Here is a 27711-nt window from a genome sequence, read left to right as displayed (position 1 = left end):
AAAAGAAGAGAAGACACACTTTTTTTTTTTTGGGGGGGGAAGTCACACTCTGCAAGAACAAACGAACAAACCGAGGCTAAACCCAACAGTGTATGCACAGGCATGCGTATAGTTACAGTTAACGTTGATGTATAAAACAAGCAAAAAGTGCCAGATACGGCCGTAGCGATGGCAAAAGAAAATGACATTTCACTTATTATTAGCACCCATTCCTTCCGCTTTTTCGATTGTCATTCCTATCCCTGTGTACCGTTTCAACGTCTCAGTTATTCTACTTTTTGAATTCCCTTTCCACTTTTTGAGCAATTATACTGTACCCGTAACGTGCGAGTTTGAACGTTTTTAATGTGGTGGGTAATGAGGAGGAGGAACACTCATTCATTCAACTCCTTTTCCTCAGCTCTGGCTGCCTGTGGCTTTGCTTCGTCAGTTCGTGATTTTTCCATTTCCTCGGGGGCGGCCTTTGTTGGTTTGCTGCCATCAGCGCAAATTTTATCGCATCCACTTGACCGATTTGACTCCTGCTTAACAGTTTCTCCTCCGTTGGGGATGCCTTCGTCATTATTTTTTGCTACTTCCTTTGTTGCGTTGACAACATCATCGCTTTCATCTGCGGAACACGGGGGACCGGAAGCTTCATTCTCTGACGATGCGACGCATTCAATCGTGTATGCCGGTGGCGGTGGGAGGTCCTGGGCCTCCTCACAGCCTTCTTCTGTTTTTTCTTCCACTTCCACTTGTTCCTCCCCCTCTACCACCACCTCCTTCCGTTCCACTTCCTCCATATCCCCTACATTTGTAGGACCACCGCCCTCCTCATCATTCCTTCGCTCGTCCTCGCCTCCCTTTCCCTTGTTGTCACCTTCAGAGCTTTCGCAAAGTTCCTCTTCCTCTTCCTCGTCTTCGCTTTCGCATCTCCGTTCCTCTACTTCCTCCCTGTTTTCTCTCCCCTCAGTCTTACACCGCTTTACGTCGCTGCCCTTCACATCCCCATTTGATTGCTCTTTGTCATTCTCGTGTTCACTTCCTCTCCCCTCATGGCCACTCGTCCCCAACTCCTTATTTACACCCAAGTTGCCCCCACGGCGCTCGACCGGCAGCTCCCTCGGTTGCGTTACGCCCGGTTCTTCATTAGTTCTGTGGTAGCTGTCGTTCGGCTCCCCTGAATCATGCTTTGGAAGCGGGGTCGTACCTCCAGTGTCTTCTAGCGACGTTGAGGCCTCCCCCCCTTGTAATGTTCCACTTACTTCCTTGCTATTCCCACTGCTTTCGTCCCGCAGCTCTTCGGTACAGCGACCCAGCGTCCGGTGCGCATCCGGTCCACCCTCACCCTCTCCTTCTGCAGAACTGCGGCCCTCGTGGCCAACAATATCGCCACTGTCATCACTTTCAACCTCAGCGGCGACGTCAACCTGTTCCCTCTCAGCCCATTCACCATCATCTGAAACAACATTTCCATCAGCTGCATCCTTCTCCACTTCAACTTCTTCCTGCTGCAGTGGGGATTCGATGTCCTGCAGGCCACCAACATCATCTGGTGCAACCAATGTATCTTGCATGGCCACGGGTCCAACAGCCTCTTCATCAGAAACAGCACCTTGGGTGGCGCTCGCTGCCCGCCGCATGCTCAGCTGTCCCTGCACTAAACGGTCCACACGCTGTTGGCGAACCAGTCGTGAGTTCCTTGTAAGTCTCACAGATTTCGTCGGTAGCACGCTGACTGTTTTCCTTACTGCCAGCTTGCTATCCCCCCCTGAAGAGTTGCTGGGTTGCTGGGGCTTCGACAACCTCTTTTCATACAAGCGTACAGTGTTGAGAAGGGCGTCGACCCACTGCCGTTTCTGTTCTTGTGTCGGTGCGATGAAGGAAAAGCGCATCTTTTGCGTGACCACATCGAAGCTGTTATCCCCATCCTCCACATTGCTGTGGTCCACCACCTTTAGTCCGTCGAGTGAAAGTGACGCCCGGAGGAGCAGTTGATTGTTCACGTGTTCCTCACCGTAGCAAAACCAGTCGTTAAATAAGAACACCAACCGTTCATGGCGCCCACGGCGAAATTTCTTTGTAAGGCGCCCGTAATGAATGAGCACTCGGCAACCATCCTTATCAGGGTCAACGCGTGCAAATTTTTTTGCAGTATATCCGGGGAGAAGAGCAGCAGCCTTTGCTTTATCTGCAGATGCTGCCCCGGCACCATCAATAAGGGATGTAATATGTCCGGTGTCCTGCTTGATTAACTCATTCAATACCATACAATTTTCTTCCGCCATTCGCTGCCTTGCCAAAGTGACGAAGTTGAACTGCAGTTGTTGCCGTATGGACCTCTGCAGGCAGTGCGTGTTGACAATACAACAAGCGACATGAACATACCGGCGAAGAGAGGGGAGTGGCGTGGCAAGGAGGGCAAGCAAAGTTTCAAAACCCTGCCATGTGGGGGGAATAAGTGACTCTTCCCAACCTGCTGAGGGACTGGAAAAAGTCATCTTAATTGCATTAGAGACACTTCCAGGACGCCCGTTGGAGTGGCCCTCGCCAGCGTTACTTTTCAAAGGGGGAGATGCGCAGGGATGGCCTTGACCGGTTGATGCAGGCGGTGCCGTTGCTGGAGAAAGAGAGTCGGGAAGTCGAACCCGCACCGCGCGTGGATCCATGGGCACACCACTTCGTTCACCTAACGTCCACCAGAGGAAGCACAAAAACCTCTTGCGGAAACTGAGTTCACCCCGTTTGTCGACGACCCGTATGAAACCACTATCTAGACTTAACTTGCCAGTGGCATTTTTAGCGTGCGTGGGGCAGCACCGATGCCACAAGCCAAGAATTTTCGGCGCAATTGTGCTACTGTAACTTAAGGAATACTTTAGGTGCTCGGTGATGAACTGCTGCATTTCGTTGGAGCAAAAGAGCTCTACCACATCACGAAGCGCGGCTGCCTCTGCATTTTCTTTTGCGTTGGAGCTACTTTGTCCAGTCGCTTCAGCTCCATTTTCCTGTTTCCTATTGGGTTCTCGGAGTGCTGACTCAAGTCTGCTCACAATCCATTTATGCTTATTGTAAAGCGCAAATATATTCCCAAAGATATCCCGGTGCTCAGTTGCAGTTAAAATGGATGCCACATTTGGGGTTTCAAACAACCATTGACCTTGTTTTCCATCGTTTGGTGAGTTGTAGCACTCTAATATAGGGTCGTGGATGCACTGAACCACATAAGTTAGTTGCTCGAGGTCCGTTTTCTCTTCATTCAAGAGGCGCCTGAGTACGCCGATGGTTGCGGTGAGTGCTGAAACCGCAGAGCTCATAGGAAGTGTTCGCCTCTCTGCCGTCTCTACTCAAGTGAAAAAGTTCACGTTACGCTTTGTTAAGTATGCAATCTGTGCCCCCTTGCTGGCGGCGATAAACCGGTCGCGATAGCAAATTCACAGAAAAATGCACGCGGCCGGTGACGTAATATGTGCTACTAGGTATTGTATGACCAGCCTGATATCACTCCCTTTGACGACACCTTTGTCTTTGGAGCGTCACAGTGGAAAAAAAAAACGAGAAAACAAAAACAAAACAGAGAGCGAGAGAAGGGAGGGGCGTGAAAGATAGGAATTGGGGACACAAAAACGAAATAAAAAGAGTGGTAGAAAACACAGGATGGTGAGGTATGCGCACACCATCACTGGGGTCCCGTTTTACTTGGTAACAATGACCCGCAGAACACGGCGATAGGCACCAGTATCACTTTATAACGCGGCACGCTTGCCATCCACCGCCTCCAGCAACGCATGGAGGCGCTTCTCATGAATTTGTTCCATCCGCTGGACAGTACGGGCCACTTCGACCTTCTTCTTCGACTTCACAACTATCGGTGTGCCACGAACATTGCGCAATTCCATTACAGCCGACACTACGTGGCTTAATCCTTTTTGACTAAACCACTCACGCACGGCCGAGTCAAACTTTGATGCACTGGCACGGTCCATAAGATAAGGAAGTGGTACCTCCTGACAGCTAATGTTATTGCCACTCATGGCGTTTTGTATCATTGTATGGATTAGTGAATCTTCATCACCCCGCGCTCCACCACGGGCTGCAGCTCCTGCCGCTCCAGCTGCCACTGCGCACCGGAACGGAGCCACCTCCTGCATAAGCACACTGATGGTATCGAACACGGAGCAACGAATATCACGTGGGGCGTAGGGGCACAAGCCCAAATCCAGCAATGCGCGGACACCTCCCTGCTGCACAATGCGAGTGAGTGCAAGTGGATTGTAGTGACACACCGCTTCCACTGCATCAATGCATGCAATCACAACGTTCTCTAATCCCCGATCCAACCGCACGGGTCCCCCCTCATCAGTTGTGGATTGGGCCATGGGTACCGACTCGCTAAGAGTAACAGCACCGGTGAACCCATCGGCAGTTTGGGCCTTTTTCACCGCCGCACGGCGACGTTGCCGTGTGAAGAGTGCCCCTGCGTGCTGCAGACAACACTGCCATACCTCAATTGCGAATGGGATTAACCGCCCCTCTGCAATCATTCTGCGCTGATCATAAATGGTGAGGCTAAGTCCCTGTAGAAGTCTCAATGCAAGTTCCTGCTCTTGGTACGTCACCTCCGTCAGAGCGACGTCAAGAGGCTTTCTTTTGCACGCATTTGGTGAAGCTACTGCATGGGGACTGGATGCACTTAGTGAAGTAGACTGTCGCGCATGGCTTAGCGTGTTCCACGTCAGCGCTTCCTCCTCCGATAACTCTACGTTAACAGGCCCACTGGGACCATAGTATGGCCGCCCACCATCTACGCGCGGCACAAGCACACGAAGGAACACAGACGATGTGTAATGCGCCCCGCGCAAGGCCCTCTGCACTCGGTCCCACGAGTCACTGTGGCATAGTTTTGCCTTTCCTATCGTTTGAGGCCCATGGAGTTCCCCCGAGCTCCGCTTCATAACAGAGGAGCGTATGGCATCATATGGCACATGTGCCCCACTACTGCCATCACCACACTCTGTGGAGGCTGCTCCTTCCCTTGCTGCCTCCACTGACACGTCGCATAACCATTGCAGTGCTCCACGCAATCCTTCATTCCGGATGAAGCCATAAGGTGAGCTTATTTGTTCAAAACATGATCGGAGATCGTTCGAGATTGTTTTTTCCCGAAGTTCTTCGTTTAGAGCAGCCTCGAAGCAAGCAACGAACATGTCTGGGGGTCGCTGTTCGTTTTTAACTTTCTGCCCTTGAGGAACCTCACCGACAGCACCGCCGCTATTGGTTGGCGGCTCTACTACGACAATGCGCGCCTGCCTAACCGGAACGGTCATTTCCCTTTCCGTTTATGCTGTCGTGCTTTAATTTTAATTGTCGCAAAACGTATCTGCGTCTTTCCTTCGGTCACGCACACGTTTTCCCCCACAGGCTGCTGTGAATCACCACCACTAATGTGCGTATGTGCGAGGTTGCTCCTTTTTTTTCTTTCTTAACCTGCAGCAAGCTTATCCCACCTCTGCTTCTGCTCGCTTCCTTCAAAAGATGCGAAACCCTTCAACAAAATTGTCACATAAGAAAAAAGAAGTATGTAGGTGTGGGTGAAGGAGGCGGTGCAGTGTGTAGAGACGTCAACTACAAATGTTCACAAACATGTTATCCTCTCTCTTTTTCATTTTGTTCGAACGAGACACTCGGCAAACAGAAAATAAGACAAAAAATAAGATAAGTGGAGTAAATCATCTAACTCTATCCCCACTAGTACTACTACTAATCATGACGCTTAGAACTTCATTTCGCTTCTTCAGCTGCTCTCTTTTCTTTTAGGAAAATCACCCAAGACGCATCACAATCGGGGAGCTGATATCCTCAATTATGTGACCATAGAACTGCACTGCTGCCGCGAATTACACAATGGAAAGTCAGAAAAAAAAGTAAGATACACAATGAAGTAAACAATTCCATATAAAGCTCCTTATTTTCTCTCTTAACAGTACAATATCCAAGATACACGTGTACGCAACAAAACAAAAATAAATCAAGGTTGAGCTATTACAAAGTTATGATTTTCGGGATACGAGCCATTAAAAAAAAAAAATAGAACTACACAACAAGAAAAGAAAAACGAGGATGTAAGCCTTGTAGGTGTAACAAAGAGGCCGGAATTATCAGGAGATGGGTGAGTATATCAGACGTTTTGTCTTGTGTGTAAATTAGAAAGGGATAACAAAAAGGTGGGGAGGTGAAAACTTTGGGCGCTGCTGCGCCGCGAGATTTTTTCTCTTTTTCTTCCTTTACCCATGTTCTTGAAGCTTCTACCCTCAAGATGTGACAATGATGGGTTCGAGGGCGCAACCTCGTGAAGTATGCCTAGTGGCCATAGTTTAGAAGTTGAATAAAAAAACAAAAAAAATACTTAAATAACAGCAGTACCAAGTAAATAAATAAATGCATACACACCGATACAGATGCAAGTATATGTGTTTTTTGTGACCCCAACGTGCGTGCTGCCTTGTGACCGCATGTACCCACTCTCTCGCAAGTACAACATAAGCCGTCATGTTACCCTCAAGGGTTAGTGATATTCAAGGCATTTTCCCCTTTCATATAATCCCTCAGGGTTGTGCCGTTCACGTGCGCACGATGACCGCACCTATCTAATATATATATATATATATACATTAATGACACACCAACACAAACTCCCCATGGTGTTGTTTCGTTTATCACGGCTATATATCTTACCTGCAATCTCATGTATCGGTCACTCCCCCACTTCCCTTCTTGGGTTTATGCTCTCCCTCACGGAGGCCTCCGCATGCTGGAGCCGCGTAGCAGCCTCTTCCATCACCCGCACTGAGCAGGCGCTGGTTGTACCAAATACAATCTGGTGTTCGCACTTTCCATTTCGATGCCACTCGAGCACACCGTCCGTATCAGCGCAAACAAAAACCAGCCAGCCATGACTGTACATTGGTTCCGCTGCCCCATTGTCTTGACATGGGATTCCGCCGCTAAACACATGCACAACAGGCTCCGACGGTGCGCCATGAGGCTGCTTGTCGCCCAGTTCACGTAACCTCTTTTTGCCTATTTGTCTCTCGCTCAAAATTTTGTCGAAACCACCCTTCGAAGGTGCCAGCTTTGTAGAGAACAAACGTCGCCAGAGTGCACCATCCCCGGTGGGGGGATTGATTGAAGACATTTGACTTGTCAGCGGGGAAGCGGGGAGGGGAACCCAGAAGCCAATAACAATCGGTTCACTGTCAATATCTGCTGAGGTACTGTTTCCCGTAGCATTATCATTAAGGCTATTTTCATCACCGTATAAACGGGCCCTTTTTCCTTTATCCATCACCCTGACCCAACCATTTATATGCGCAAATGGGTCCACTGAGAAACCAGTGAAGGAGACATTGTCAACATGCAATGGCAAGTTCTCTGGTGATGTGCCAACAGGAGAGTTACCATCGTATTGACCTTCATCATATAGTTGTTGTTGTGTGTGCGTCGATCGTCCCTGAATGGGGTTCCATAACCGTTGTTGTGCCACTGAATAGCTTCTCGAAGCAATAACACTATACTCAAAGCTGTCCCCGAGGACACCCAGATCCAAAACAAGCTGCATGTGACGCAGTTGCATGTTTAGACGGCCAAGGGTTGCAGCGAGCTCTTCAGCGCGCTGTACTTCTTGGTGAGGCACCCCAGGGGCGAGCGGCGTCTGCACCCCGAGTTCCTGCATGCGCTTCTTGATACGCGTGCGGACCTCTGTGAACAAAGCGGCCGTATCGTTAAACTTCCGTTGCACTTCGACACGACGGTCCAGGAATTCGCTGCCGTACTTTTCCCATCCATCTGCTACACGCTCCTTCCACGTTGCGTGACCCCGCTCCACAAGCGTGTAAAGCGCTTTAGCCTCACGCAGCCGCTCCCTTTTCATACGGTCACAAGTCATGAGCCCATTCTGGCCAGTTCGCATCAACATCTGCGCTACGGTATTGTGATCACCGACACGCAAATTGCTTTCCGGACCGCTGCTTTTGTCAAGTAATGGCTCCAACTGCCCCACACGTGTGGCCCACTCGTCCCTCCGCACCTGGTCCACTTCGTCGCTCCCGTCACAGCAGTCCACTATTCCGTCATTCATCATTGAGGGGGTCAGCAGGACACCCTGATCATTCTTGCAACGGAATGGCAGCACCCGTCCACCGACTCGTGTTAGCAACCGTTCCGCGTGCTCTTTCGACATCATCTCTTCGTCTTCGTACAGGCGCACGTGCTCATTGGACGTCAGGAATTGTCTCCACCGTTTACGGGCGAGCGGTGCCACAACACCAGACATGCTACAGGCATTCGTTGTTAGTTCATCTGTTCCGTCCAAACAGTCACAGTAATCATCGTTGAGACGTTCAAGCAGGATGTGTTGGGCGGCAAAGTTTTTCTTTTGCTTCTTGTGCAGGCGTTCTTCCATACCACTCGACAAATACACGCGTAACGTTGGAAATGACGTCTCGCCGTGCGCTGCTGCCGCACACTGCTTCACCTTCGTGTGATTCTGCTCCGTTTCCGTGTCGATGATTCGTATACCACAGCGAAAAAAATACTGCGGGCCGCTCTGGTTCTTCGATCTCAGTGAAGAATGGCGCATTTCACGCAAACCCCCAATAAACTTCAAACTGTATTCCTCCATTGTGTAGCATGACCATTCTCCAGCCCGTTGTTCCTTCTGCGTTGGGCTCGCCTTTCCCTCATAATATGTGACTCCCTGCGGGGGTGGTGGAGCCAGTTGCGCCCCCTTGTGTGCAACGGCATCTTCACGACGTTCCCCCCGCCGCTCGCTTGAGGGTTTTGTGGATGTCAACACCAAGACACTTGTGCACGACAGGGCTGCAACAACAACTGCCGCTGCAATCCAAAAAAGGGCGCCGCATTCACTTTCTCGTGATGGGATTGAAAAATCCTTTTCTGGGTTCCGCCGCTCATTACTGTGTTTCCCGTCAGGGTGCCTCGACACGGAAGCGTTTCGTTCTCTCATTGCAAAATCGCAGAGACACAGCGAGAGCGATGAATGCCCTAGCTGGGGTGCAGTTGATCGTGAAGGAAATATTTCTTGTGCCTTAGTTGCACTTCCTTTAATGTGCTGTGTTCTCAGCAAGTGGCAATGGTGTCGTAACTATACATGGTTGCAATAGAGAGGGAAAGAAGAAAACTATGTGAAATATGAATATATATTTCTTTATCTACACACCTGCACGCAGACCCCCGATCCCAGTGGGTGCTCCCGCAGCACAGACATATACCTCTGTAGATATGTATCGCTTTCCAAAGGGTTGGATCAAAAAAAAATTCCTATTCACATGTTGACGAACGCGCGCACATGTGTCGATTCCAAACAACACTATCGTGCATCTGGGAACGCCAACGTTACCTCTTCACCAACGCACGTTCAAACGACACTGCTACCAAAATGTCCGTACACCGGGGCCTAACGAAACAGCTGGCTCTTCCAATATCACCTGGGTGCACATAGTAGCTTTTCTGTTAGCGCAGTTGGGTTGGCCATTGCATAGTACGCCTCAAAGGGGTCTCGTACGACAGGTCCACACGGTTTTCGAAGCAGTTCTTCTACGCTTCCCTGTTGTTGAATTGTGGTTGTCTGCACATTTCCCTCGACAACATCCTTTATTTGGATGTTTATGTCCTTAACGGAGGCAGTTCTTCCCTCTCTATTGGCTATCGTCAGCACCTGGTACCGACCGTCACCCATCAGCAGAAGCACCGCCCTGCAGTCGACACCAATCCCTCGCTCAGTTGGATGCCGTTTCAGCATCTTACTAAAGCTTTCATTCAAGAGTAAACCCGTGGCGTCACGCGAGCTGTGCTGGGGGCAGAATATACCCGGCAACACACTGAGGCCGTGAACGCATAGGTACTCCCACTTCGCACCCCCTTCCTCCATTTCCACCGGCTGCCCTGAATCCGCTTCATTTTCCCGCGACAACATGTACTGTGCGCATGTTTTGGGGTTTGCCGAGTCGCTGTGTTCAGCCCTGAAGCAGCAACCACCCCCCACTAAGACAACACCACGAGCTGCACTTGCCCGGAGACACGCATCGAGGCCCGTTTCCTCCCAGCGTCGTATAGCGAAAAGGGTGTTACCCTCCGGTAGTAAAATGATATGTGCCTCCGCTAAGTGCTGAAGCTGGTCTGGCGTAACCATGGTAGCAGCTGCACACGGTGTCGCTCCGGTCGACCGCGCTTCTGCAACGCAAACCTCACTTATTCCGCAACCGCGCGCTATGAAATTCTTCGTGTACTCTTCACGATAGCGTGGAATATCGTAGACCGCGGTACCAACATAAACCACGTTGACAGTTGACGCCAGCGCAGCCTGACCCTCGTCGAAGCGTCCAGTCAGGGAAAGAATGTGATCGATGACGGACATGTCGTTGAGTGCATCAGGTAAGGAACCGGGGAAGCAGCCCTTAATGGTCCGCACATTCAAGTTTGTCATCATCGTGCTACAAGATGTAGTGCGCCCTAACACGTACGCGAAGCAGTGTGCGGACGTTATGTCGATAAAACGCAGACGGATAGAAAGAAGGGGAAACAGTGTGTATGTGAAAGCGGTAAAACAAAATTTAGTTCCAAAAGGATAAAGGTCAAACAGGGCACACATGCCCTTTCCCTCTGTATGTGCATCCGTACTCCAAACAAACGAACAAAAAGAAACCAACAACTATTCCTACCGGTTCTTGGGGTGTATATATGTATATATGCCTATATGTATATGTGCGCATGTACAAATATATATATATATATATGGTATGTTTCAGTAAAGTTCGTATATAGTTTTATACACGGTGGAATGTGGAGCCGCTAGGCGGGCTTGCAGGAAACTGAGAGTATTCCATTAGCAGTACAAAGAAAAATTCAAAACGGTGGGAGGGGAAGTGACTGGCCGCAAGTAACAAAGTACAATAAATCGACGATGATAGGGCGTGTGTAACGTAGTGCGTTCGTGCGCTTTTCCTGTGTATGCTTCGCGGCAATGAAGGGTAAACAACTGCTTCAATTATTAGACATGAAATCAGTACGCCCCTCTACAGAGGTACAAAACGGAATCCCGTTTCTCATTATATCGCAAGACATATTATCAGATCGCAGAGTATCTCCAATTGTACGCCCCCTCCCCAGTGGGTCGATACTTTTATTCTCCCCACAATAGTTATTACGCTCACTCTTGCTGCCCTTCACTTTCTGCAGACATGGTTATCACTTTAACTTGATGCAAGATGGGCCGCAGGTACGGTGTCATCTGCAGCTGCACATATTGCTGTTCCGTCCCGGTGGAATCCAGAGCGTGGTCCCCGTCAGCTGTTCGCCCTGACGCGTTTGTTGGCGGCCCCTGTTCAGCCGTCAGAAATACGAGGCTCTCCATCGCACGACTCATTGCAACGTAGAAGACCCGCTTTTCCTCAGCCTTTCGCGTGTCTATCGGGAACTCACCTTCATAGCAGCACGGTATAATGACAGCTGGCCACTCTTTTCCCTTCGCCTGATGCACAGTGGTCACAGTAACTGTCCTTTCCTCGGGTTTTAGAGCTTCCGGACCCTTCATTGGACCAAAATCATCACTTGGCAAGAGCTGAAGGAACTCGTCAATAACTCGCTGCAGTACGGTGTAGGGGTCATATCTTGGTTGTGCAGCTGGGACGTCTGGATGCGTTCCAACACTTCTCTCGTCAGGCTCAGCTTTCACCACGCTCCTGTTGTCGCTAAAACCAAGCACATCACCATTAATCGCATCGGCCTCAACAGCACTCTGCTCCGCGATTATCTGCTCCTGAACAGCCTCGCAAGCGCCAAGAAGCAACTGTGGTATTGACGACATTATTTCCTCACCTTCGTTCATAACGTCCTCCCACACGTCCACTGAGTCCGTCAGGTGAGCCGCCACACGGGGTGCACAGCGAGGCCGCTTAGCCCTTTTAATACCGTTGAAACCGCCTCCCGCCATGCCATTGTTTACCTTGTGCCTTATCTTCGCACCACCCGCGCTCCCATCATCAAATCCAGCGCGTTCCGCCACACTGCGCACCACATCCTCGATGTTGCAGTAGAATCTGCTGAGTGCTTCGTGTGCAGCAGCGGTCACTTCAATAATTGTGCGAAGGAGTTTTTGCTGTGGCTTCGTTGTACGCAGCCTGTCGCTCGATGTAGCAAACCCATTGTGAACCAATTCGCGCAATATGGTATAATAGGAGCACTTGTAATGCCCTTCGAGCTGTTGTTCCGTCGTCAAATGCAGTCGACGAGTAAGGGCTTCTGCTTGTAAAGCGAATATAAACTTTGTCGCCGACGGTGCGGCAAAGTGGTTGGGAGCGTCACGTATGACACACTCCACATCAACGTTGGAATGAGGGTGAATACACAACCGAAGGTAAGATAGTAGGGCGCGTACAAGAGCAACAGAATTTGGAGCTCCTCGCCTTAGCTCCGTGACAGGGATACCATCGTTCTCAAGCGCAGTTACGAGCTCGCGCACAGTGCGGTGGGTACGACAGAGTACGGCGATGGAGCCGTAAGGAAGGGATCGATCACGGCCACGTAACCGTTCGATGATACGTGGTATGAGCTTTAACTGCTCCCACGCATATTTGCACTTCACTAAAGTTATATTTGTACCTGACTGACCCTTATGACTGCTTTGCTCCAAATGTGTAACTTGGTTAACGGCGCACACTATCTCTGCTGAACTGCGGTAATTTGTTTCGAGTTTCATTATCACACTTCGTGGGAACCGGCTGCGCCAAAGGTTAAAGCTCTCGGCTGTTGCACCACGCCACGCATAGATACACTGGTTAGGGTCTCCGACGCAAGTAACACGACACTCGTCACCCGCAAGAAGTGCGAGACACTCCAGCTGCACCTCGTTCAAGTCCTGAAACTCGTCAACAACAAAATGGGTGTATTGCGACCGCAGCTGAATGGCCATTGGTGACAGTTGTAAAGTGCTCGACGCGTCAGCAGAAATGCTGTAACTGCTGCTGTTGCTGTTGTTGTTACCCTCACTGGTGGCATCGTTTCGCTGTCTCACTGGGCGGAGCGCTTTAAGAAACCTCTGCTCCAAGTCACCGAAGTCGACTGCGTTGAGTTCTTCGTGCAGCATTGACTCGTAGAAGCGGAAAAGGTACGCCGGCTGTCGTGAGGGATCCAACTCTGTTCCTGCCCTCATATCTTTCTTCGTCTTGGCCTTATTTACGTAATCAATAAGCGTCACGACAGCCTCCACACCTTTGTAGTATTGAGCGTGTTTCTCCACCACGGTGAATGCAAGGTCCCGTTGGCGTCGAGCATCATAAACTTCCGTTGTGAGTTCGATACAAGCGTAACGCCGCAAGCACTCAAGGCCAAAGGCATGAAACGTTTTTAATTTCAGTTTCTGGGCCAACCCAGCCATGGCGGGTGGAAGCACAGAGGCCACCCGGCCACGTAGGGTCTCTGCCGCTTGCCGTGAAAAGCACAGACCAAGTATATTTTGCGGCGCCACGTTGTTTAAAATTAGAAAGGCGATGCGACTGGCCATTGTGAGTGTTTTCCCACTTCCTGCACCAGCAATGATTAGAAGTGGCTGGGAAGGGTTTTCACACACTGCCACGCGTTGAGAGTTGTCAAGTGCTGAGAGTATTTGTTCGATTTCCACTGGCCACACGTCTGGTTGCTTTAGTTTCGCTCCCGCTTCTGAAACCCTTTGTTCGTGCTCCATCGGTGCGTGGTGGCAACTGTGATACTAAATAAAACTGTTGATTTGAAGCGAGCGCGTGTAGTCACGGACGCCTGCGGAGTGAACTGCTTTCCCTATTACTGTCGTTGACTCAACCGTACCCTCAACTGCTTTTGGCACCTTCCCACTTTTTTCCTGCACCAGGTAAGTCAAGACTGCAATTTGGGGAGAAGAATAAAGAAAAAATCAGAGCTTTCTTAAGGAACACAGAGTAAAGGGCTGTAACGCCAACAAAAAGAAGGAGATACGATTCCAACTTAAGACCCGAAGCAACCGCGCAAGATAACATAGAGGGAACAGATGTGTTGAGTGGGCTGTTGCTGGGGCAATTGTCCACAAATTTTTGTTCCCACACCACTTTCCTCATGCGTTGCTTGGATACCCAGGAAATTCCCAACACTAACCACACGGATGTACAATAGTCACAGTTCCCGTGCGAGGAAGAAAAAAGGAGGGGGAAGGCGAGGGGGTCCAGTTAAGTTGTGCCAAGCCGGTGACCTGGTCCCCAATGGTGCGGCCGCCCGCCCGCGGCAGCTGGTGGTGGTTGCCGCGCGAATCGAGCAGCAAACGCCTGTCCTCCCGCGTGCACGCCACCAAAGCGCACGCCGCCATTTTCAAGCCCTGTGAGACGCACAAACCACGAGGGTGTCGCAATTGGGTTTGTTCCGTGCTTCAAAGGTATCAGATCGTTAAGAAAAAAGAAGAGGTGACCCACAACGATACCAAGCGCATCCTCAAGAATGTTTTGACCGAGAATAAAGTGAAACAGGGCCAACACCCATGGAAACGTCTTCGCATCGAACTCGAAGCTATACAATTTCATGCGCAGCTGCGGGTGACGCTTACAAAAAACCCAGCACAGTGCCATTAGCAGAGCACCACTAACGATGGGCAACCCAAGCAACAACCCACCTGCTGTCAGTCCAATAACAACAAGAATAAGCATCCACGCAAAATCTGCTGTTTTCCCTTGGTAGTCGTATTCCTCGTTATACTTGAGGTAGGAAACAAACATTGCCATCGCAATTAACCATGGGAAGGAGAACTTACCAAAGAAAAGTGCAGCCGTGAAAGGTCGCCACAATTGCAGCCCCATAATCGCAGAGGTATCCAAAGTAAAGTATGTATAAGGTGCAATATGCATGGAAATGGCTGCCGTCAGGAGGACTGCGGCGGCGAACACGCCTTTCGTTACGGGATTCAAACTCTGCAGCCAGTCATCAAAGCTTTGGGCCATGTTCCAAGGGAGGAGAGGGAGCGAACCCTCTCTCTATGTGATAGCAATGTACAGAACTAAATGTGCTGATAGCTCCCTGTTGTTCCCCCTCTTTTCTATCCCTTTATAACTTAGACCTTGTTCTTTCCGAAGAAAAGAAAAGAAAAAACTCTTCCTGCCGCCCACACCCGCGAAACTTCTCTACAACCCCCACACTCAAAAAACGATGTTAAAGAAGAAACGTGAAAAGGCAAGCCCCATAGCCATTGGTATAAATGTGTACATATATAGGGTTATTTAGATCAAACAGTCGTGAAAAGATCAGCTCCACAATTCCTACACATTGCAGGGGTTGTGAGGGAGGAGCAGCAGGAAAAGACATGGAGTTGAGGGCGGTGGTAGTTAGACTCTGGTTTCCAGCTTTCAAGAAACACCAAGCCGAAAATGGGTCGTTTCCTCTTTTCTTATTCCTCATGCCTACCTAAAACGACACCAATGCCGGCGCTGTCTTCATTTTTTTTTTTTTAAACCTACCCAGTGAAAACAAACACAGAGGGGTGACGATTTTCTCCGCGCCATAGCAAACGTCTTTGCAGCTGGACCTCACCATGAATTTGGCAGGGACCCTCCAACTAGCAAATTCTCCCCTCTACAGTCGTGGAGACCGCACGCGACTCACGGCATGACCCTGGCAGCGGAAACACCACCACCACCACTCCCAAACAACCGAACAAAAAACGGGACATTAAAGATGGTGTTGACAGTAAAACTAAAACGTATGATCTGCAACTTGTTTTGTCGCAAGCTCAAAAAAGGAAAAAAGAGGTGACATGACGAGGAAGAGGGAGTTGTGTCTGCAACAGTGCGGTCAACGCGCCCTAGCCTAGTAGCTGCACGCACTACTATTTTTTTTTGCTTTCCTCCTTTCCGTCCGAGTTTTGGGGGAGGAGGGGGGGGGGGGAGCTGCCAGTTTCTCATGTGCGCAAAATGAAGTCACAACGATGCGCCCGCATCAGTGACAGACATTTTGTGGGCTGTGCATTATCCACATGCTTCCTTTGTGGCTCGTGTAGTCACGCCTTATCCAAGCGCCGGCAGCGTGTGGTGCCGTCGGGGTTTCATCTGAACGGTAATGTTTGTTCATGCGTGCATGTGAATGGTAGCACAAGGAGAGAAAAAACAAAAGAAAACGAAAGGATATGCCATTAAAACAATCGAAAGAGGAAGGTAACACAGTCGACAGGGACGAACGACCATATGAATGGAGCCGCGCCCATTCGTTTCTTCGTAACAGGGGTGGGGTAAAGCACCAGTGACGCATTGGTTTGCCCTGCTTATCCACTAATCCGACTTATCGCTGCCTTCAGTTGAAGAAACATCTTCATCGATGGAGTCGGCCATATCCCCACAGCCGAAACAATGGGGTGGAATGTTAGTGAAGGACGGAGATGTACCCATATTTTCGCCATCTTCAGAACCATCTCCGCTCGAGTCACTGCGGTGCGAGCTTGTGCGGGGAGCCGTCGAGTTGTTTGCTTCATCTTCGGAAGTTTCCCCATCTCCATCCTGGCTTTCAGTCCCAATGACTGCGTTAACAGGCAGCAAAGATGTTCGGACAACATCCAAGAAAGACTGCAGTTGTCGATGTCTGCCTATGCCAACAAATAATCTGCTGTGGTCATCTCTGGATGGTCCCAGAAAATGTGTTGCCGACACGAAGTAGTTGCCGTCCTCTCCACTGTGAAGGTCTTCGAGCGGTGAATTTCCTACAAATCGCCGTCGCAAAAGGGGGTCCGCGTTCATCAGCTCATTGTACTGTCTGAGCGAATAACCGCTGCGTCCCACACAGTTAGTCACGATGAGTCCGAGGAAGGAAAGAACAGAGGGATCAAAACCCACAGTGCCGTCATCATCACTTGCCCCGTCCCTTTGAAGGCTCACATTGTTGCTGTTATTACCCCCGACGGTGACTATACTTTCTTCATCCACGTTATCATCATCATCATCAGTGGTTTTGCTGCCGCAACCGCCCCCATCGATTTGGATATCATTGTCCTCGGTGCTACCTCCACTAAAGCTAAGGGCTTCACTTGCCCTACAGAAGGCCCAACCCAAAAAGCTGCTACATGTATTGCAGGAAGCGTAGCACCACTTGTGACCCACGAAAAAGGAATGTTCACCCGACCACGGTCCGCTCAGTGTCACCGTGCGGTAGCGATTTACCGCAGTCGCAGTGCAGCGTATGATGTCAAAGCGTCGGCCTTGTGGGTTGGTAGCGGAGTAGCACCACAGCGGCGGACAATCAGCAAAGAGATCTACCTCGTACGCAAAGGCCTGCTGAGCCCACACGGATTCCTCACGGCACCCAAGAATGTTGTTATGGTCCGTGATAGGCGCCCTGCACGTCCCGCAGAGGAGCACGGAAATCAGGTCTTCTGAAACTGTTTCACCGCCCTTACTTTCCGTCGCGTTTGATTTGGCCCGTGGGGTACCACTCCCTTCCCTTATGTTGTTGGCACCCATCGCTTTGTTTGCTTGAGAATTTTGCACAGGTTCCTGCACGGAGGAGGTAAACACCCCTTCCCTTTACAGTGTTGTGCGTAACCAACGTGAGACACGTGAGCCCTCGCGCTGGAAAAGGAAATTTGTTAACAGGGTGAAGGGAAAAGCGAGTCCCGCAGGCGCACACGGTCGTGGAAGGGAACATAGCTCCCACAACAATAAAAATGGCATCAACAAACGAGCGTCAACACGTTCCTTTTGGCTATGCACAGATGTCCGCGATGGAAAGCAACAGAAACACCTATGCCAAAACACCAGCGCAAAACCACTGTAAATAACGTAGAGCGTACCAATACGACACAACATCGACAACCGACAATCAGACCGCCAACAAATCACTTGCGTAGTCCCTCAGCTGCTCTATAAACCCTTCGTTGGGACTAACACAAAGCCGTACCTCCCGCACAAACTCAACGACTGCCTGCACTGCCTTATAAGCTGAGCATTCTTCCTCGTCCTTCGGCCGTCCTACATTGTCATAGCAGCAGTACAGCAACAATGCACAGGTGAGTGTGGCGGAGCGTGACTTACCCGCCATACAGTAGCACACGACAGCACCTTGTATGCCATCCATGGTGGCGTGTATAAGCGCCGTCGCCACCGCAAAGTACGGCCGTACTGTGAAGTTACTTTCATCCTTCCAGGGCAAGCAGAGCTTAAGGTACAGCCCCTCCTCAAACACCTCAGACACTTTCCCGTCGGTTTCTCCTTTCTGCACGTCGCGGCACTCTTCTAAAGAAACAGGGGGTAAAGACTTTGTTTTGAGGACCTCTTTCAACCATTCGGCCGTCGCAACCATGACCTCATTTCGGGGTAATCTGCAACAAAAAGAGGAGGTTACAACGCGTTTCTCAAGTTCCTCCCACGAGCACACTGCCAACCGCTTCACGGTGTATGCGGTCCCCTTCGTGGGCGCAATCTGGCGAAGCTCCATCCTCGGTGGGTCCGACGGGTCGCAAGTGGAGACAACCATCAGCAACTTGTCAGGCAGAAGCCGGCTGCGTAGTGTCCGCACATCCTGCACGTCTTTTGCCGCGCCCAAGTACAAACGCGGAACTATACAGCTAGGACGGAAACTGCGTGGCCTCTGCACTGGTGGGTCCACATCCGCTCCCTGCAGTCCCCGTTCTCGCCACTGCTGAAGGCGCTCCTTTAGCTGCATTCCTTTTCTCGCCCTCTTCCCTGGCCCCTACTACCACGGAAGGAGCGTAGGATAGGAGAGGGAGAAGGGAACTGAAGAGGGGAATAAATAAAGCAGGCATAGAGAAAACAGTATGGTACAAAATATAAAGGGAAGCCAAATACAAGCCTGGGGAATGTTGGGGAGCAGAAATGGAGCGAAAACAAAGCAAACAACAACTTCCAAAAGCTGTTACAGGTAATCGAAGGGAATTATAAAACCGGTATCGGATGAATTTGTCAGGAAAACACGGATATTAGTCCATGAGGCAACCTTGAGGTTGGAAAGAAAAGAGATAGAAGAGACGTATGTGACATGAAATATGCTCGGCACTCCGCTTCCCCATACACACACACACACGTTTTATTCATCCGTCACACGCAGAAAGAGATGACGCGGAAGGAGATGAAAGCCGAGACTGCTTATGCGCATCGCCCTCCTTCTCACCCTTTGCGACGCCCATGCTTGTGAACCCTTTACACAAACCAAGTACCCCGCAAAACAGTTCTCGCTGTCTCTCTCTACTGTACATGAAAATTACAGGGTTTCGCAGGCTGCCACTGCGTAGGCTACCACATGGGGGAAAAAATGAAAATATTGTTTTATATTTGTTTATTTACTCTTTGTGTGTACACAGCACCTCCCCGCGGCGAAGCTGCAGGAGGAAAAAAGAAATGTAGTACAGGATAAGGAGGGTGCACCAAAGCGCACACACGAAGACAATAAATAAGACAGCATCCGGCTGCCTAACGACACGACACTCAAATACACATAAAAACGACGGATGCATATATATATATATATATATATACTTTCACTTTTCTCCTAGTCGTTTTGTTCCCTTCCGTTCCCTCTTACACTTCTAACGCTTTACGCCATACAGGGGGATAATATGATTTTTTATGTACATACCCATCTCTTTGTCAAAGAAGATTGGTGTAAAGAGATAACACCGAATCATTGGCAAAACACTCTACGCGTTGGAGTGGTACCACGCACGTGCTCGTAGGGGAGGGAGAGGTAAGACGAGCACGATTTCCAGAAACTTTTGCACATTTACCCTTAACGCAGTTTCTCGTGTGGGTGAAGTTCAGAAGCAAAAGGATTTGAAAACCGCACCCGCAGCCCGTCTACCTGGAAGCTGTAGGTGGTACAATTTTTCGACACCCCTTTCTCCCTTTGGTTCTCCTGCAGTCTTTCCCCCCTCACCGGATGCTCAACCGAGATAACAGACCACACGTGAGTGACTGCTTTTTTGCACCGCCTAGTGCCTCGTGGGTGACACCCGCCTTACCGTCGTTCAAACAGACCTTCTTTCCCACCGTGCCCGGTCTCAGTGGGACTAACCACACCCTAGCAACCGTTGTCGGCCTCACCCGAAGGTTGCACAAGTTCAATTACATCATGGCTTCCAAGTTCCTCGCCGTCAGCTCCAGCTTGGCTAGCCAACCCCTCACTCGCAACCTTGCTGTGACCCTCCGGTTCCCCTCCATCAATGTCGGCCTCACCCGAAGGTTGCACAAGTTCAATTACATCATGGCTTCCAAGTTCCTCGCCGTCAGCTCCAGCTTGGCTAGCCAACCCCTCACTCGCAACCTTGCTGTGACCCTCCTGTTCCCCTCCATCAATGTCGGCCTCACCCGAAGGTTGCACAAGTTCAATTACATCATGGCTTCCAAGTTCCTCGCCGTCAGCTCCAGCTTGGCTAGCCAACCCCTCACTCGCAACCTTGCTGTGACCCTCCGGTTCCCCTCCATCAATGTCGGCCTCACCCGAAGGTTGCACAAGTTCAATTACATCATGGCTTCCAAGTTCCTCGCCGTCAGCTCCAGCTTGGCTAGCCAACCCCTCACTCGCAACCTTGCTGTGACCCTCCTGTTCCCCTCCATCAATGTCGGCCTCACCCGAAGGTTGCACAAGTTCAATTACACCATGGCTTCCAAGTTCCTCGCAATCAGTTTCGGTGCGGCTCACCAAAGCCGCCCCCACAGTCTCAGTTCGGCTTTCCATCCCTCCACGATCGGTTTCGGAGCCGCTCACCAACTCCACACCCACAGCATCAGGGCGGCCCATCAACTCCTCACCCTCAACTTTGTAGCAACCAGCTGGTTCTTCCACAGCCCCCTCACATGGAAACAGCTCCGTTCCTGCTTCTCTCACCTCTGGTCCACCTCTCAGAATTTCCACGTCGCTTTTTGAAGCTTCAAGTGTAATTGCGGCACCCCGCTCCGCAACCCAGTCTTCTCTGACGTACGTGGTCGTGTCTGCCGCTGGATGGTGAGGGCTGGTCGCCTGCTTTTGCGCACTGGTTTCGCCAGTGCGGCCCCCTTTTGATCTTGCCGAGGTGCTGGCATTTGTCCGAACCTTATCATTTTGGAATACACGCCTGTCGTGCGCGCGGTGCCTAAACGGTGGTCTTGGGGGAGATGAGTCTTTCTTCGTCGCCCACCGTACCCCAGGGAGCCCCTTCGTTGACCCTGAGAGCCACTGTTGTTTCTGCTTCCCCAAAAGGATACAACGATAGCTATAGCCAAGGTCGCGCCGTTCGCTGGAGCCGCCAAAACGATCGAGGAAGAGTCGGGCACAATGTTGAAGCTCGTCCCGGGTTTCGTACTCTAGTTGCTGGGGCTGTGACATCGTGGAAGGGGATTTCGTCCTCCACGTGCACCCGCCATCAGAAGGCACTCCCCTTGAACTTGAACGGTCATGTTCAGTGTTAGCCATTGGATTACCTCTGTCGCTGAGGCGCTGACGGTTAGTGTACTCGGACAACTGGCGGTTGACGCTCCACAAAGGGTCGTTGGAAACCCTAGGTGAATCCCCAAGGATGAATGGGGGTTGACTTTCTCCACATTTCGCCTTGAGGGTCGAAGCTTTCTTGGTCCCATATACAGTTTTGTAGCTTGACAGCGGCCCTGCCTCGGTACATTCCTCGCACTGGGTATTAAATGAGCAAAGGTACTTGTGCAGTTGCTTTTCCACATTGTGGATGTGACCCGAGAAAGATAGTGCCGCGTCATCTTCTGCCAAACCACTTTGTGTGCCACCGCATGCCGCCGGGTGATGTTGACAAACATTTCTCTTGACGCGGTAACGGTGCTGTGGCTTCCCATACACAATCCTATATTGTGTTTCCCTCTCTTTCACCCACCTCGGCGACAGAAGAGGGGGCTTCCCTTGCCTTGCACTCGTGTTTCGAGCCGGCTGCTTGGGAATTAACCTGCCTCTAGCGCTCCTCCCTCCACTACATTTGTCAGCTTTGCCACCGTCGTTCTTGCCTTCCTGTGCCCTTGGTTTGGCTGCGGCAATCGGTGGCATACCAACGTTAGTCCTCGAGCGGCGGTTGCGAGCTGAGGTTGTCATGGTGGGGGTTTTGGGTGGCTCGGGAACGGCCAACGACGGCATTCCTTCATCCTCGCAGGCCGCGGCTGTGACGCGGTGCTCGGCCGCTTCGTGATGCTCAGCTGCTCCGTGAGAGGGCTGCTCTTCAATATAACTGCTTTCATGTTTACCGGGGCCGACGCCCTCTTTTTCGGGGACAACCTCTTCGACAGTTCCGTCAATATTTCCACCATGGCACTCGTCAAGTTCTTCAGGTCCAATCTCTTCAGCACCTTCAGCTTGCTCCTTTTCCTGCTCCCTTGCAGGAGGTTCCGCCACCCAATCACACAAAGGATTGACACCCTGCTCTGATTCCTCCACGTCCATCGTATATGATTATTCCCTGCACTGAACAGCAAAAGGCCCCTCGGCGAAAATTTTGCTATACTACTCTTTATGCCTCAGTGATTATAAACACCGATGCTTGTATTTATATGACACCTGTAGGCAATTCCCACAGTGGATTTTCTCGGTTGGTATTGACCTGACGCAGGCCCAAAAATGCCCTCAGCGCAATTCACAATGGCTTCTACTACTGAGTAGTGACACGCTCTACATTAAATATGAGGTATGGGTGGGAAAAAGGTAGGGTGAGAAATGGTGGAATTAACGCGTGTCTCAGGGAGGGAGAATCAAATATTGACATCGGGGAATCCACCACTGGCTTACGTACTTATGATGTATTTCCTTTTCATTCTTTTGTCCCTTAAACTGCGAATATATGCCTGAAGAAATAAAATTCCATCCGCTGCATGCAGAACGGAAGTTGCGAAACGGCTTTATCGCGGGCTTTCTCCTCACCGCCGCCAGTACCTCTGCTTAATATACACTCAACATAGCACATGGGAAACGGAGTGCACTCCGCAGAAGAGAAACACATAAACGAAAAAAAGAAACCAGCCAGACCAGCACCAACGCAAAAAAGTGTGCGACACTTTCCCGTCTTTCCCTTTCCTATCGGAGAAAAGATTCATCATACGAAATGTGACTTACGGCACATCGGCTCACCCGATGAAAACTTACGTAGGTCGCTGGAACAATTCGTTCATTTGTTTCCCTTCCACTAAACATGATAGCTCACACCGAGAAAGTGTCGCCCGAGCTGCTCTCTCTCTCTCTTCCACTATTCCTTCTTCCCATTTTCTCCCTTTCCCCCGTATTAGATATTTGCTCGTTGTCTATTTACTTTCATCATAACGTAATTATCTACATATTTACAAACTTACCGTCAAATCCTCGCAAAAAAAAAATACACATAAACACATACATACAGGTACATATATATATATGTCACGGGTTTCCTCCCTGCCTGTTCACTTTCCCCCCAGAAGCGTACATATGCACTCGGGAGTCAACCGTAGAGAAATATGAAGATATGAAGGGATAACACATGAACGGGAAACACCATCCCTGGCTAACCGCAGCGGCATGTTTTGGCATTCGCCGCTGCACTTGAGAGCCCACCCCCGTGACTTGGAGCGTATGAGGCAAACTCTGAGACGTCGTCGCTAGCTGTTGACGATATCCACACTGTTACATTATACTTACATTTCATGCAAGTGCGGCATTACTTGGAGCCCAAATATCCCTTTCCGCAGAACCCACGGGCTCCCTTGGCTCACGTGTAAACTGCCCTCGGGTAAGTTCGTTACCTTGGGGTTATATGCAACGTGTTTTTACCTTCGACACCTCCTCTTCTTTTCCCCCCTCCTTGGTTACCAGGAAAATTTCCTCCAACAATTCATTCCTTTGTTCACCTACTTTTTCATGTCTCCTTTTCCCTTGCTTACCACAGCACTAACCAAAGTGCCGATGCCGCGCTCACGCCTGCTCTACCACAAACCTTCTCAGGCGATCCTCCGGTGTTTCTCCACAAGGTCTTCCTCATCCCATGGACCCAAGGGCTTTTTTTCTATTACTAGTCTGTTCTTTTCGTCCAGTGCATTCTCCATTGCCCTGAGTTGATCTGGTGCGGTAGAGAAGGATTTATCATCTACATCACCGCAGTCTGCATTCACACCCTCTACACCGCCTGACATTGATGCCATTAGAGGCGAGTCGTCTCCACTACTAACCACCAATACGTTGACCTTCTCGCTTTCCTCGTTCTGGTTAGCAGCAGCGTCTGCGTTGCGAGGAGTGATTGCCCGCCTTTGAGAGCCAAATGCACTTCCGTTGCCGCTCCTCGAAAGTTTACGACAGGCCGCTTCGTAAAATGTTGTGTTTGCTGTTAGCGGCGGGTTTGGCGCATTCAAATCGATGCTGTCCGCTGCTGCAGTACGCGGTGGGATAAGTGACGTGGGTTTCGGAAGTTGTGCATCCATCCAAAACGCGAGTGCGGTTTCATTGCGCAGTTGTAGCAACTCCTTCGCACACTCTCCGACAGCGTTTCGTGTCGTATCTTCATCATCTTCTCTCAACACGTCGAGATGCACGGGTGCGGAAGTTGCTGCCACCACACTACGTGGTCCCACCACGGCCGTCTCGTGGTATAACTTGCGCAACCAAGGAAGGTCGTTCGCAACGGCAGATACCACCTCCGGCAGAATTTGCGGTAGGCGAAGCAGATTCAGCACTTCCAGATTGACAAGTCCGCGCAGAAGTCGTATTCCCTCGTTACTGATCTGTGGGCCAGCGTTCTTGAGGTTCAGTCGTATGAGCTGTGGTAGCGTGGTGGCAATTATTTCTAAGCCTCTGTTAGTCAATCGTGCAGCGTCACTTACATCAAGGTCCATTAACGTAGCAGGAAGGCGCGTAAGGTTTGCATCTACGACGCCCTTGCAACCGTGAAGACTGAACCGCAACAGTGCTTTTTGTTTCTTGGTGAACTCTCTCACTTCACTTTCAGCAGTAAACGTGCAATCTATGAAACCGGCACAAAGGAGCTGCATTGTTGCCGCAGTGCTCTGTTTCTGTCCGTCCGAGTACGCGGACTTATCACACGAGGAGAGAACACTTCGGGCAAGCTTCGGCTCACAAGCACTATCCTCCCCCGCGGTTTCCTTTAAGGAGTCAAGTGTACCACGGTCCACAACAATTCCCTTCAGTGTGATCTCCCGCAATCTTGGAGCCTTAAAGTTAAACAAAACGCGAGAATGGACAACCGGCACAGGCAACCGACGAAGCTCAGGGGCATGGAGTTTTATGACGTAGGAAAGGGAGGAGAAAAGCACCTCAACGTTGGGCAAATCCAATTGGTCGATTCCGGGGCAGTTCTCAAGGCGGAGCACTTTAATGGTGCTGTGTCGGCCAATGTACTTTACGCATGCAGTAGTCAACGCTGTGTTACCCGAAATATCGATCGTGTGCAGGTGGGGACACCCTTCTAGAATACCACGCAGGTGAACATCACCCAACTGGTTACTAGGAGGTAGCACGAGAACTTCAAGTACCGGGCAACGAAACAAACTGAATACATTCGTGGGGTCGGTTACCTTGCATCGGCTGAGGTCTAGACAGCGCACTCCAAACCACAAGGTCTTAGTTGGGGATGATTTACCGACTGGCGTTAATGCAGCGCCTGCTTCCGGCGACGCCGATTCTTTATTTTCCGTCTGTGCATCATTAGGAGCGGCTTCAGAAGCTGCTGCGGGGCCTGATTCCTGTAACGCCTGGTTTTCGTTGTCGCACGTTTCCCAATTGGTATTTGGTGAACCCAAGTGATCACGTCGTGTTATGAGTGTAAAGAGCGTAATAAGGCCCTCATCATCCAACTCCACTTCTGGCAGCGACAACGCCTCCACATGCTGCTCCATGATGAGTGTTTCAGCAAGTTGCTGCATGGTGGAAGCATCGCTAATGCCGAATAACTCCAAGTACCCGGGCAGATTTCAGGGAACGTACGATCTTCTACAATCAAACCCCAGACATGTACGCCAACTTTCGCTACGAAATGTCAGAGTCTCCAACTTATTAAACCACAGAGGATACGACCCGTCTGGATCCTTCAGGCGCTGGCTTCTCCCCTGCAACCTAGGTTTCCTACTGACGTAGGTTTCCACGGGTATTCCGCTAACTTCCACTTCCCACTTAACGTCGGCAAGAACCCTTTGAAGCGCTTTCAACTGGGCATGTGTCAGAGGGGGATCAACGGCTGCGAGACGACCACCGTCGTACAAACTGTGGATAAGTTCTACGTGTGGCAGAACATTCGTGCGAAAACACTCCCTCACGTATAGCTCTACCGCATCTAAGACATTTTTTGCCCCTGTCAAACCCGGTTGCACCATTAGTGTTGGAGTGACCGGCAAAACCAATGTCGCCGGTGACGGGCGCGGTGAATAGCGGGTATATGTCGCGACCCCACCACCCTGGGGCGACACAGTGGAATTTGACAGTATGTAGTTCATCTTTCTCTGGCTTGTCATACCCTCCACTTGCTTTTCACGCAACTCCTCACGTAATTTCAAGTTTTCTCGCTCGAGCTCAACAACATGCTGCTGCTGAATGCCTAACTCGCTCGTGGTTGTCGCTAGCAGGTCCCGAAGCCGCACAATTTCGTTCTTGAGGCAGTCGCACTCTGCTCGAACACCGCAAAGTTGCTCCTGCGTTACGCAGTGTGCCGACACCATTTCCTGGAGCTGGTGATGTAGAGAAGCACATTCCTCTAATTTTTGACGGTAACGCTCCACCGGAATGCCACTTGGAGAAATACGGCAGGGAACAGCCGGTTTCTTAACTTCCGAGGCATGCGCTTGTTCCTCTAGCCCCGCCTTCGGCGCAGCACTCTCTAACGCCGGCACCGAAGCATTGCTCAGGTGACCCCACCTTAGGCGTCTTGAGGAGCTCATCGTATCCTCAACCTCTTTCCCCCCTTGTGATGCTGAGCGCACAGTTGGGAGTGTTGGACAGCCGGTACTTTCATGTGTGGAAGACTTTTCCCATGTTTGTTGTCGTTCTAAACCCTCTCCGGCTTTGACAACTTTCCACGTACATTCTCGCTGGGCCACTAACGCCTCACTTTCAGACTTTCCCGTCGGCACAGAGGGATCGGTTGCAACCGCCGACATTGCTTCCCCGTCAGTGAGGCGGGGTGATGATGGTGAGGTAGCGGCTTTGAACTGAAGAACAGGGAGCCAAACTAGCAAAAGAAAAACAGCGTTTTTTTTGCTTCTGAATTACTACGTGAGCCTGCCTCTGATAAGGTACAGTTTTATTCTATTTGTGGTCTGAGAAAAAAAGTAGAAACAGTGCAGAGTAATGATGTACCGGAGGACGTAGGCGCTAACCACAGATGTTGGAGAAGCGTTCTCACCATTACTCTACGAGAACAACTTGGGGAAAACACCCTTTTTCTCTTGGAAGTGCTTTTCATGGTGTCGGACAATGACCACTAAGAATACTACGGGGGCGTTAGCTGTCACACAAACCGTACATATGAGCACTTTAAAGTCTCCCCCATCCTTCCTTGCCTTTTGTCCTCTCTTTCAATCCACATTCTTTAGATACATAACAAACGTCTTCTACAACGAAGCACGACAATGCGCCTGCCAGTACGCCCCCCCCCCCCATTATATGGGAACAACAACGAAAACGAAAATAACAACGTCAACAGCAACAGAAAAACTTAGACAAGGAAAATGTAGCATCAGCATAGGCGGTGGTTCACCAGCA

At 50.5% G+C, this 27711-nt stretch overlaps 11 protein-coding genes across 11 annotated transcripts, besides 5 other annotated features; all 11 read right to left on the bottom strand.

Annotated features, from left to right (window-relative positions):
* Positions 1–374: 374 nt before the first annotated feature.
* On the bottom strand, positions 375–3299 carry Tb11.01.4480 (hypothetical protein, conserved; the record flags this gene model as incomplete). The annotated part of the gene is made up of 1 exon (XM_824233.1): positions 375–3299. One exon carries the CDS (start codon positions 3297–3299, stop codon positions 375–377), a length of 2925 nt encoding a protein of 974 aa, XP_829326.1.
* Positions 3300–3728: 429 nt separating this feature from the next.
* Tb11.01.4470 (hypothetical protein, conserved) lies at positions 3729–5309 on the bottom strand (the record flags this gene model as incomplete). The annotated part of the gene is made up of 1 exon (XM_824232.1): positions 3729–5309. One exon carries the CDS (start codon positions 5307–5309, stop codon positions 3729–3731), a length of 1581 nt encoding a protein of 526 aa, XP_829325.1.
* A 1321-nt stretch (positions 5310–6630) lies between these two features.
* Positions 6631–6651: a sequence feature (AT_rich).
* Positions 6652–6736: 85 nt separating this feature from the next.
* On the bottom strand, positions 6737–9007 carry Tb11.01.4460 (hypothetical protein, conserved; the record flags this gene model as incomplete). Its single annotated transcript, XM_824231.1, has 1 exon — positions 6737–9007. The coding sequence occupies one exon, from the start codon at positions 9005–9007 to the stop codon at positions 6737–6739; it is 2271 nt and encodes a 756-aa protein (XP_829324.1).
* A 477-nt stretch (positions 9008–9484) lies between these two features.
* On the bottom strand, positions 9485–10651 carry Tb11.01.4450 (cyclin 1; the record flags this gene model as incomplete). The annotated part of the gene is made up of 1 exon (XM_824230.1): positions 9485–10651. The coding sequence occupies one exon, from the start codon at positions 10649–10651 to the stop codon at positions 9485–9487; it is 1167 nt and encodes a 388-aa protein (XP_829323.1).
* An 84-nt stretch (positions 10652–10735) lies between these two features.
* Positions 10736–10796: a microsatellite.
* Positions 10797–11209: 413 nt separating this feature from the next.
* Positions 11210–13741, bottom strand: Tb11.01.4440 (ATP-dependent DNA helicase, putative; the record flags this gene model as incomplete). Its single annotated transcript, XM_824229.1, has 1 exon — positions 11210–13741. One exon carries the CDS (start codon positions 13739–13741, stop codon positions 11210–11212), a length of 2532 nt encoding a protein of 843 aa, XP_829322.1.
* A 493-nt stretch (positions 13742–14234) lies between these two features.
* On the bottom strand, positions 14235–14996 carry Tb11.01.4430 (hypothetical protein, conserved; the record flags this gene model as incomplete). The annotated part of the gene is made up of 1 exon (XM_824228.1): positions 14235–14996. One exon carries the CDS (start codon positions 14994–14996, stop codon positions 14235–14237), a length of 762 nt encoding a protein of 253 aa, XP_829321.1.
* A 1320-nt stretch (positions 14997–16316) lies between these two features.
* Positions 16317–17498, bottom strand: Tb11.01.4420 (hypothetical protein, conserved; the record flags this gene model as incomplete). Its single annotated transcript, XM_824227.1, has 1 exon — positions 16317–17498. One exon carries the CDS (start codon positions 17496–17498, stop codon positions 16317–16319), a length of 1182 nt encoding a protein of 393 aa, XP_829320.1.
* A 358-nt stretch (positions 17499–17856) lies between these two features.
* Positions 17857–18699, bottom strand: Tb11.01.4410 (hypothetical protein, conserved; the record flags this gene model as incomplete). Its single annotated transcript, XM_824226.1, has 1 exon — positions 17857–18699. The coding sequence occupies one exon, from the start codon at positions 18697–18699 to the stop codon at positions 17857–17859; it is 843 nt and encodes a 280-aa protein (XP_829319.1).
* Positions 18700–19505: 806 nt separating this feature from the next.
* Positions 19506–19528: a microsatellite.
* A 542-nt stretch (positions 19529–20070) lies between these two features.
* On the bottom strand, positions 20071–22425 carry Tb11.01.4400 (hypothetical protein; the record flags this gene model as incomplete). Its single annotated transcript, XM_824225.1, has 1 exon — positions 20071–22425. The coding sequence occupies one exon, from the start codon at positions 22423–22425 to the stop codon at positions 20071–20073; it is 2355 nt and encodes a 784-aa protein (XP_829318.1).
* Positions 22426–23347: 922 nt separating this feature from the next.
* Positions 23348–23387: a microsatellite.
* Positions 23388–23945: 558 nt separating this feature from the next.
* Positions 23946–25880, bottom strand: Tb11.01.4390 (uncharacterized protein; the record flags this gene model as incomplete). Its single annotated transcript, XM_824224.1, has 1 exon — positions 23946–25880. One exon carries the CDS (start codon positions 25878–25880, stop codon positions 23946–23948), a length of 1935 nt encoding a protein of 644 aa, XP_829317.1.
* Positions 25881–25928: 48 nt separating this feature from the next.
* Tb11.01.4380 (hypothetical protein) lies at positions 25929–27107 on the bottom strand (the record flags this gene model as incomplete). The annotated part of the gene is made up of 1 exon (XM_824223.1): positions 25929–27107. One exon carries the CDS (start codon positions 27105–27107, stop codon positions 25929–25931), a length of 1179 nt encoding a protein of 392 aa, XP_829316.1.
* A 510-nt stretch (positions 27108–27617) lies between these two features.
* Positions 27618–27657: a microsatellite.
* Positions 27658–27711: the final 54 nt, after the last annotated feature.

This window comes from Trypanosoma brucei (assembly GCF_000002445.2).
Source record: "Trypanosoma brucei brucei TREU927 chromosome 11 chr11_scaffold01 genomic scaffold, whole genome shotgun sequence".
Taxonomy (NCBI): Eukaryota; Euglenozoa; class Kinetoplastea; order Trypanosomatida; family Trypanosomatidae; genus Trypanosoma; species Trypanosoma brucei.
Note: the sequence above shows the minus strand (reverse complement) of the source record. Positions and strands in the feature narration are given on the sequence as shown.